This window comes from Benincasa hispida, chromosome 10, assembly GCF_009727055.1.
Source record: "Benincasa hispida cultivar B227 chromosome 10, ASM972705v1, whole genome shotgun sequence".
In the NCBI taxonomy this organism is placed as follows: domain Eukaryota; kingdom Viridiplantae; phylum Streptophyta; class Magnoliopsida; order Cucurbitales; family Cucurbitaceae; genus Benincasa; species Benincasa hispida.
The window spans coordinates 58204969-58215441 of NC_052358.1; the positions used below are offsets into that span (position 1 = coordinate 58204969).

At 32.7% G+C, this 10473-nt stretch overlaps 2 protein-coding genes across 2 annotated transcripts; one reads left to right on the forward strand and one right to left on the reverse strand.

The window, feature by feature from the left end:
* The first annotated feature begins 2777 nt into the window (after nt 1-2777).
* Nucleotides 2778-6082, forward strand: LOC120089412 (50S ribosomal protein L25). The gene is made up of 3 exons (XM_039046865.1): nt 2778-3242; nt 3342-3471; nt 5424-6082. Exons 1-3 carry the CDS (start codon nt 2847-2849, stop codon nt 5657-5659), a joined length of 762 nt encoding a protein of 253 aa, XP_038902793.1. The 5' UTR covers nt 2778-2846; the 3' UTR covers nt 5660-6082.
* Nucleotides 6083-6535: 453 nt separating this feature from the next.
* LOC120089192 (patatin-like protein 3) lies at nt 6536-9944 on the reverse strand. The gene is made up of 6 exons (XM_039046605.1): nt 9662-9944; nt 9377-9558; nt 8483-8687; nt 8101-8262; nt 7121-7432; nt 6536-6955 (listed from the first exon to the last, which is right to left on the reverse strand). The coding sequence occupies exons 1-6, from the start codon at nt 9773-9775 to the stop codon at nt 6731-6733; spliced, it is 1200 nt and encodes a 399-aa protein (XP_038902533.1). The 5' UTR covers nt 9776-9944; the 3' UTR covers nt 6536-6730.
* Between the last annotated feature and the right edge of the window lie 529 nt (nt 9945-10473).

A 10473-nucleotide genomic window follows, 5' to 3' on the forward strand; every position in this document is an offset into this window, starting at 1 on the left:
TCATATATGAGCTAGATGCTCTAATGTTTCTAAAGCATAGTTTAAGCATGATGCATTCTATATTGAGCTAGATGCATATTTCCAAATATGGTTAAGTTTTATTTTATAAGGAGTTTATGCTATGCTTTTCCATTATATTATTGATAGGTTAGATCTTGCTATGAGTGTATGCTAAGCGATGGTTTTCCAAAAGGCTAGTCATGCTATGATTTACAATGAGAATTTATAATAAGTATGTTATAAACTCAAAGCACGATTTGTGAGTTTTAAAGATCATGATGTGATTTATGAATGGAAGTTATGAGATGCTAAGTTTTCCTAAAAGGATTTTAATAAGCATGTTGGAATCCTTAAATATGTTTAATGACTTTTAAGAATGATTTTCTTATGATCTCAAAGGAGGAATTTAATATGCAATGTATGATGTTTATGGATAGAATGTGGTTTTGGAATAAACGGGTTTCCAACCATTGGCTAGGTACATTGGATTGCTAACATACGACAAAGACGTTTGATGAGAATTATCAGTATACACTAATAAGAAATTTCAATATACTTTAGCATCTCTAGCTAGGAATTGTCTAGATGTGCACATGAGGATGGGATAAGATAGGGTACATGTCAAGTATATTTTCCAGTTTTATGAAAAAGTTTAATAAGTTAGTTATCATCAGTCAAGTAGAGGACGCTGATATAGCCAATTTATTACTAAAAGTATGTTTTCCTGGTTCCATAAGACTAAGTGAGTTTAATCTTTGGATTTACTGAGATATTATGCTATGTGATTCTCTTGTTTTAATGTGAATGTTTTATGAACATGGTCTTCATCAGTCAAGGAGATGAAGTTGATGAATGACAGTTTTCGAAGAGGCTAAACATGTTTTCCTGGTTTGGGTGGAAAATTATGATCTTAGTCTCTGGTCTTATTAAGGTGTTTTAATATGATTTTTCATGATTAAAATGGAAACTATGTATGAGTAATCTATGGTTAAGGTATTAAAGATTTATGCATGAAATCTCTATTTTTAATTAAGATGTTTTTACTTAAGTGATATAAGAAGTATTCTTTGGTCTTAATGAGTAGTTAAATGAAATGTTTGGCTTTCTAGTTTTATGAAAATGACTAAATGAGATCTCCTATAAAGGGTTCTCTAGTTTCACTTTGATAAGTTAAGAGTATGATGGTTTATATGAAGCTTATGTTTTCAATGATTTTCTAAGAATGGTTGAGTTAGACTATGATATGCTTTTTGTTAAGATATGGTTTTATCGATCTTATTTAATGTCAACAATTTCAAAAGGAATTTCCAACATGAAAGCCTATGTTCTTATGAAGCATGTTATTCATTGGGCTTTCTAGCTCACGTTTTCCAATGTTTTGTTTTTCCCAAGGTAGCAAGAGAGTTCCAAGGTTCCAAGGTTGTTAGTTGCTAGTCAGAAAAAGTTCAGTCTGCCACCGACTCAAGTGTAAGAGTCTTGATGTTGTTCTCGATCTGGTTTGTAATTAATGAGCCTCTATGGAGGTAGAGTCAGGGCTTGGTTTGTAAATAAGTTATATTAAGGGTTGTAATGTTGTGAGTGCAGTTTATGGTTGTGATGTGTTAAGTTATGTTCAGTGTTAGTTATGTATTAGACAGATTTACAGGTTAAAGTTTGAAACAAAGCAAGTTCAAATTCTATGCTTAACAAATTCAGTTGGTAGTTGATGTCATAAGAGGGTTGACATATGCTGTCCTCACATCTCATTCCTAGTGAAAGAGATGAATTGGGGAGGGGTGTGACAGTTTTCAAAGACAACATTACCAGGGAGAAAGTTAAACGAGTGTGACGTCTTGCTACTTAAGCCTTAATATATGCTTGAAAAAGGTTTATTTGACCCTTAATTCGTTTTTCCTTACTCTGACTCAACAGCTCTAGTGTTAAGTTTCCTAACTCAAAATAGTAATAGAACACTTTTAAGGGATTGCCAAACTCCTATTCTTTTCTTTATTTCTTTTTGTTTCTAAGTTAAATCTTTGTTCTAACTTACCAACACTTGTGAAGACATTTAACTAGGAGCAAGAATTATCTTAGCCTTACCTTTCTTATACTCCTATCTTTGTTCCAACACATTAACACTTATGGTTAAAGAAGCTAGCATTGAGCAAAAAGCTTAACAAAATTGTTCTTTTTTCTTATCCACTATCTTCTTTTTTCTATTGACTATCTTCTTTTTTCTATTGTTTTTTCTTTTTCTTTTGCTTTTTAATTTTTTTTTCTTTTTCTTTTGCTTTTTAATTTTCAAAAAGTTTGACTAAAACTTAAGCATGCATCAGACAACTTAGCAACTATAAGAGCTACAATAAATGGTGCACTTAAACATACATGAAAAGTTATAATTTTTAATGAGATCAAATCATTACTAGAATTTAGACGGTCTAAAAAGCAAACAACATATTAATAGAAACAACACATTGCAAAAGAATTTACGATTATAGTAAAATATAGGTTAGTTTTTAGAATCTATCAGTGATAGACTATATAATTAGCAGAAGTCTGTCAGTAATAAAGTTTATCAATAATAGATTTTGCTATATTTGTGGTTCTTTAAAAATATTATTCTACATTTAATTATTCTCTTTAAAAATACTACCAATTATAATTACCCTAAAAAATAGTTTAACAAGTTGTGCGTCCAATTTCTCATTTGTCAACTACTTCAAAATACAAATAAGCCCAAACTCTAGTAGGCCCAAAGGCCCATACTCAAAAACCCCAAACTTCACAGCCATAAACCCTCGTAGAGCTTGGAGCTCCGCTTAATTCCTCGCCATTCCGGTTGAAGTAGTTAAGACCTCCGACCGATCATGGCCAAGTGGTGGCGCTCCGCTGGAACGAACCTTAGGTTGGCGGCGTTTTCAACAGCTAGATCGGTATCGTTTCTATTTTCATCATATCGAGCTGCTTCATACCATACGATCCAAGCAATCCCTAGAGAGTGCAGCGGCAGCAGAATTTCGAGCAGAGATAGAGCTCAGGGAAGAATACCCGCCGTCGTTTTCAGTCAACAACTCCTTGAGAAAAACTCCGTCCACCGATCGCCGTCGCGGAAGCATCTGCTCACTACAGAGCAAAAGCAAATCCACTCCATTCTCAAATCCGTTGAGCTCCCTTTCTTTTGCTCCACTAGGTTTCAGCTCCAGATCCGTGCTGGTGCCGGATCTTCAGCCCTTCTTGAATCAGGATTCATCCTTCCAGTCAAAGTAAGCCATTCACTCATCTCTACCTGTTTTGTTTGTGGTTAATTCAACTTGATTTTTTCCCCTTTTCTTGTTATGGAGTAACTGCTTGAGAATTTTTAGATTCATAGGGATGAAGTGACCGGGAAGATTTTGAATATTGTGTTTGTATGGGCTGATGAAGGCTCGGAGTTGAAGGTAGATGTGCCAATTGTTTTTAAAGGCGAAGAGACTTGCCATGGTCTTCAAAAAGGTAACCAATGAAGAAATGTTTCCTTAATTCCCAAGCTGACGTAGTCATATTCTTGGTTTTGTAAATGTGGAATTAATTGGAGCGATTGCAAGATATTGGAGAATTAGATTGAATCCAGAAAACATACTTAGCCGTTTTTGCACTTTTATTATTGTCAAGATGACACCGAAGTTTTATCTTAAGAGAAGCAAAAAATTTGGTTGCAGTTGCTTTCACAATTTGGTCCCATCATTCTGGCTTTTCTTTACTATATGAAATGTGCACACCCCACTTTGGAAAAAATACACCAAGAAACTGTGCAATGTTTAATCATCTCAAATCTTTCTTTCCTCCTGGATTACTCGAAGATTCTTGTTTTCTTTCTGTCTAAGGTCCTCAAAGAAAATAGCTTTAAACACTTGTTGATCCATGGAACTTTAACTTTCTTAATTCAGTCGATGCCTCAGAGTGACATAAAAATGTTGTTTTTAGCTATTAAATCATATACTTAAGCAATATGCTTAAGATACACTCTCCCAAAAACTGAGCGTTTATTGGGGAAAGAAAGAATACAAGGGGACGTACAAAAAAACCATGGGATCCAATCGAACAAGAAGAAACCTAATGGATAATTACAAAAATCCTTACACACCCAAGTCTTGAGGGAGTTATGCAATTGGAACCTAACAAGGAATCAAACTTCCTCTTTTTGCCACTCTGCACCTCAATAGGATCGTTTCATAAAGGTTAACCAAACCATTATACTGATTTTTCTTGATTTTACCTTTCATGGGACAGACGCAAATGAAGTAAGATCAGCTAGTTAATGAAAGCTCGGGTTGTGAAGTCACTTAGTAGTTGTTGATTAACTAAGAAGTAGCTACACGCTCCTTTTCCTTGGAGAACTGTCTGATACTTCCTTGAATATACAATTAACTGCCAACCGAAAATCCAGTCTGTAAGAAAGGAGTATGATAGGCTCAAGGCTCAATTTTATTTATTATTTTATCAACAACAAACAGGGGAAGTTTAAAAAACAAACAGAGAGTTTTGAGAGCTCCCCAACTCTCTTAAGTAAGATACCAGAGCCCCTCCCTCTAACAAACCTCACCTAGCTATATACCTTCATTCTCTCTCAAGGCCCCCCATACACTATAACAAACTCAATGGGCCCACACCTACCCAAAAATTACCTCACACGATTTCCTCTCTCCTCGCACACCTACGTTTATACACCTTTTAGTTATTTGGGGCCTGTCAGAGTAAAATGTGATGGATACATATACTTTAGGTTGCAATTTTGTTGCATTGTGGAATACTGTAAATGTATATATTTTTCTTTCTCAAAAGCTGGAATTGCGTCCCAATACAAAAATTGCTCTGGGGAAATCTGTAAGTGTAAACATAAATTATGATAGTTTATACATCTCAGGTGATTGTAAAGTTCATTGAGACTTGAGAGTTTGCAACAACAGACGTTTCTTTAGTTCTTACTGTAAAGGTTGTTTGGACCATTTTTGTGAGCCATGTTAAAAACTTTATATTAGTGATTAGCAAATCTAGAGATATATTGGCTGAAGTTGTATCATGAAACATCCACGCCTTCTGGGGAATATATGGCATTCTGAAGTTCAAACGACGAACTATGGTCAAACTTAGGTAGATGATACACCATTAGCTTTTTCAACTAGTTCTATAAAGGTACCCTCTGGTGCCTGCAAGGCTTTTGCAAATTTTCTGCGACAGTCACTGTTTGGTTTATGATTATGCTGTTTAAACACGGTAAATGAAAAAAGGTTTTGTTTGCTATCTGATCGTAGTTAGGATGATAAAGAATTGGAAATTGATATTCCACAATCATGCAAAACTTGTCTAGTGGTCCATATTTTCCTTTAGTAATTTTCCTATCTGAATCTTTATCAGCCTGTCAATTGTCCTTTTGAAATCATATACCTTAATTTTGTGGAAAACAGGAGGTCAACTGAACAGGATAAGAACTAGCCTGAAATATCTTTGCCCGGCTGAACACATTCCTTCCAAGGTTGAGGTGGATGTAAGTAATCTGGACATTGGGGAGAGAATTTTCATTCGCGATGTAAACGTCCATCCTTCTCTGAAGCTACTTAGCAAAAACGAAGTCATGCCTATATGTAAAATAGTTGCAACGAACACAGAAACGGCAAACATAAAAATTTCAGAACCTTCATGACTACGGATTCGTTGAAACACATTTGGGTTCAGAATCTTTTGGTCTACTAAACTTGTGATTGAAGAGATAGAAGAATAACATCTAATCGGCATCAAGTTAGTGCACTAATTGGAAGATGTTATATGTTTAAGATCTTTTTTTTTTTTTTTATGTCGTGTTCTTGTATAAATTTGGAATGTTTTGCTCTGTTTCGCTTCTTCTGTTTACCGACTTTTTGATGCACTAGCTGAGATTTTTGATGAAGCTTAGGTTCATATGAGACCTTTTTTCTGGCTGGATAAAGTATCATAGAAGAGGAATGTTTGTTAAGGAATTATTGCCTCAATCATTGTTGTAGGAAGACGAGGAATAATGATGCCCTAGAGTTTATTTTGGTTCAATCATTACCGGACGGGGTGGAGATGGAACCATCCACTTTTGGAATGGTAGTTATGCTTGGATTGTGCATTGATGGGAGAAATATGGATAAAACTGTCTAATATTAGGCCATTGCTAATTTTGAAGTCTGTTTTGGTCTTGAAGTTCATATATTCATCTTTCAACTTTCCAACATTCCCACATGGCCATTGCTAATTACAAGTTCTGTTTGGTCTTTAACTTCCAGTATTGCAATTTAGTTAATGAAATCTTCATCTGTAATTGCCAATTTTATGTCAATTCGAGCAGTCCAGGGAATACAATGCTAATAACCAATTTAAAGGTCAAGGAAAATAGGTTCATCTACCATTTGTCATTCTTTATTCTTATTAACTCCAAACTTATCCATAACAATTATAGTATAATATAAACGTATCCTGTGCAAAACAAGCGCTAATTTAAATATTCGAATAGAAGTTGGACACTTTTTAAAGAATTTCATTCATTCTTTTCCTTATAACATATACATACAAAAAGTTCAATTGATTTATTCCCATGATATATTCACACCACAAACATACACAACATGAGAAAAAAAGTATTATGATTTCTTTTAAAAATAAAATTGAAAACACTTATTGAGGAAACATACAAAAGCAATCCAAGCAAAAAATTCAACAGTACTTCTTAGAGAAACATATGAAGGATACTAAGTTAAGGGCTTAGTCTTAGTTTTCTCTCTTCAGAGAGCAACCTAGCAAATTCAGTAAGAGCTTCTTCATTGGTACCTTCTCCATCAACTGGTTCGAATTTTCCAGTTTCTAAATTCACTCTTGAAACTGGTTTCTTCAGTAGAGCCTCTCCAGTCTCCACCAGCCTCTTTAAATTCTCTTCGGTTGCAACGTCGACCGAGGCTAGGTCGCCTGTCAACGTGTCATCCTAAATCGTTTTGAAAAAGTAACAAGAAATAAATAAATTGGGTATTCACGTTTGTAATTGATAAGATCCTATTTGGTAACCATTTGAATGACCGAAAAACATAGATGAAAGTGAATTTAATATTATATGAACACTTTAACGAGGGTAAAGAGTTATGAAACACACCTGAATTCGAAGATAATTATGTTTAGTTTTTAAAGATTGGAAGAAAGTAGAAACATGATAGTCAACCATATCAGCACTGGCATGGCCAAAGAAATCAACAATGGGAGTGGCACCATTTTCAAAGTCTAACACCCAATTGAAAAGGCCCCATTTGGCGGCTTGAACTGCGCTGAATTTCTCATCGTTTTTGGGTGCGCCTGTTCCTAATGAAACAACCAACATTCTCTTTGTATCCATTGGCCTTATGTTTATGTATTCTGAGTTTCCCATTACGCTTATTTCTTTTGTAATGTGAGACATGGCTGCAAGTGTCTGAAATTTACATCTTTTTATTAGCTTTTTCGGTTAATTAAACACTTTATTTAATTTCCAACTTGACTAACTTATGTATAACTTAAAATAACACCAAATTGATGTATTTGCGACCATGGCTAACATAATTTTAAGATAAAAGAGCGAAGATTTTTCTTTTCATTTTTCGTTATGTTGATGTATTTATAGTGGAACCAACCTAACCTAAAATTGATTTTTTATTTGTTTAACTTAAAAATAATAAAGATATATGTTTTGCAATTTGTTACCTCTCACCAACATGACTTTTGGAGAAAATTATAGCAAAATGTTTTTCTTTTTTAAAAAATATACCATTGGTCTATTAGTGTATTTACAATCAAATCTATCCAACAAAAATTGATATATATATATATATATATATATATATATATATATATATATTCTTATAGATTAGGCATTTTTTTTTTTAAAAAAATATCTTTATTTAGCTTTTCAAATGCCAATTGTGATCTATTATAGCGAAATGTTTTCTTCCCATTTATAACCTTAGTAGATCATTGTATTTTCAATCAAACTAACCTGACAAAAAATCGAGAGATATTTTTTCCTAAGAAAAATGACGATATGTTTTATATTCTCCCACTCATAATTTTTCATCAATTTGTCAAAAAATAGGTTAGTCTTACTGGATTATTTGCTGCAACTCCACCATCGACAAGGTTAAATGCACGAGTACCACCATTCGAATCCTTCGTCTCAAAAAAGTGTGCTGGTAAGAATGTTGGAGCTGCCGAAGTGCTTAGGCAAACATCTGCGAGTCGTGGGTTCTTGAGCTCATCCAACTTTGCCTATGAAAATGAAGGGTAGTAGTGAGTTTGGAATGACTTTCTTTTTTCTATCTTTTTTAATCAAGATATTACTAAGTGAGATATTTTTTTCCTATAACTAAATTTGGTAGAGTTCTAAATACAATGAAATGCTTTTCATGTATTCTCAAATTTTAAAAGCACTTCAAAGGAATGAAAAAATAAAGAAAAAAAAGATAGACGAAGGGATAAGAGTTAATACATCATTTGTAGTAAAAATAACTGGTTGGAGAAGCTTGATATCAAAAGCAGGAATAACTACATAGGCCAAAGCTTGCTTGAGTGTGAGATCTCCAAGTTGCTCATTCACAATTGACCTTAAATATTTTCCATCATATCTTGGTCCCATAGCTTGCCCAAAAAAATTTACCACTTTGTTTACAAAGTTACTCAATCCATAACATGATCTGTCCAATCAAATCATCGTTACTTCATAAGAATGGTTAATTATAAGAAAAGTATTTGAGTGCATCCGAGTTATATATTTTTGTACAATCTACCTAAATGTCTAATCACAAGTTGCTACTTGACATATATATTCTTTTTAATATTTTATTCTCATTATAATTGAAAGGATGCATGGAGATGAGTGCAACTTGGACTGCACCTAAATATTATTTTTGTAATTATAAACTAAAAGTTTTGAATTGTTGAACAAAATGTTTTCAACGGAAAAAAATAATGATTGGTCCTTTTACTTAGGCTTTTCTTCCATTTTAGTCTGTAATTTCAAATATCAGATTTTATATTCTCTATATTTTTAGTAAATTTTAAATTAGTCCATACAGTTAATTTATTCTTTTTTATTTTATTTTTTAAAAAATCAATCTCTATTATTTTCTATAGTAAAATGTCTTTTCATTTCACAAAAATTATTATTGTTATTTAACAATAATTATAAAAATTAACTTTGAATGATTGAATTGAAGATTATGAACTGAAATTTGACAATGAAAAGTATAGAAATTGAAATGAAATAAAACTCAAAACTTGGGACAAAATTAGTATTTTAAGTCTAAATAGATGTAAATACTTAGAAAGTCATTCCAAAGAAACTCTCAAATAAAATATTTTTTAAGGGAACTAGAATACCAACTTTTTTTGCGGGAAGATGTGAGGAGTGTGATCGAAATAGAATTTGACGATGTCTTTAGCAGCATACAAAGGTCGATTATCCTTATCAGGGGCCGTAATCATGGTGGTCACCAACCCACCTGTGCTCGTTCCAGCAATTACATCAAAATAATCTGCTATTCTCATATTTGGACCGTCCAAATCCTAAATCCAACCGCCCACCAAAATTACCAAAATTAACCCTCCAACTAAGAAAAACTAATCAATTCACATCACAAGTACTCCAAAAGTGGCTTTCACCATTTACCTGAAGTTTAGCTTCAAGAAAGCTGAGTATAGTGCCCGGAATAATTCCTCTTATGCCGCCGCCGTCGATGCTCAGCACCGTTATCATCTTTCCCTTTGCAAAATTTGCTTCCATCGTTTCTCTTCCAATGTCGATATGTCGTTTTCTCTAATTTGGCTCTACAAACTCATATTTGAGACTTTCATATATATATATATATATACAAATCATCACTAATACAACCTTTGGGGATTTTTATATTCTATGGTATGATAAACAAGGCTAGGATATTCATTAAAAAAATAGAACTTTTTTATTTGATAACAAATTTATTTTGAGTTTTCAATCATTGAGATTTTTTTTTTTCTTTTTTTTTCTATTGTAGTTTTCATTTTTCTTTTAAACAAAACTTGAATTCTTAGTCAATATTTTTTTTTTCTAAACAAAAGAAAAAAACTAACAAACAAACAAAAAAACATTTTTTTTAACCTTGCTTGGATTTTAAAACAAAGGTTGTGTTTTATCAAAATCCAAAGACCAAAATTAAATAGTCTAGATTTTAGTGGGTTGGATAACTACAAATATATATATTATATAAATTATTATTAAAAAGTGTTGACTAGAAAAATAATTATAAATATAGTATAGTTGGAATACATTGTATTATAATGATGCTAATATTGATGTGTATGTTAAGCATTTATTAAATTGAGTTAATGTGGGGATGCTAACGTTACATAATAAGTTAAGGAAACTATATAGTAGAAAAGTAAAAGAGTATCTATTGGCATAAATTTTAATTTATTTAGGTTCCACTTCTTAAGGAAAACGAA

Excerpts from the sequence above, each read along its gene's own strand:
- LOC120089192 (XM_039046605.1), bottom strand. The coding sequence starts at position 9,775 with ATGGAAGCAAATTTTGCAAAGGGAAAGATGATAACGGTGCTGAGCATC. Across the intron at positions 9,559-9,661 it reads TTCTTGAAGCTAAACTTCAG|GATTTGGACGGTCCAAATAT; the intron begins GTAAATGGTGAA and ends GGTTGGATTTAG. Across the intron at positions 6,956-7,120 it reads ATAATTATCTTCGAATTCAG|GATGACACGTTGACAGGCGA; the intron begins GTGTGTTTCATA and ends AAAACGATTTAG.
- LOC120089412 (XM_039046865.1), top strand. The coding sequence starts at position 2,847 with ATGGCCAAGTGGTGGCGCTCCGCTGGAACGAACCTTAGGTTGGCGGCG. Across the intron at positions 3,243-3,341 it reads GATTCATCCTTCCAGTCAAA|ATTCATAGGGATGAAGTGAC; the intron begins GTAAGCCATTCA and ends GAGAATTTTTAG. Across the intron at positions 3,472-5,423 it reads TTGCCATGGTCTTCAAAAAG|GAGGTCAACTGAACAGGATA; the intron begins GTAACCAATGAA and ends TGTGGAAAACAG.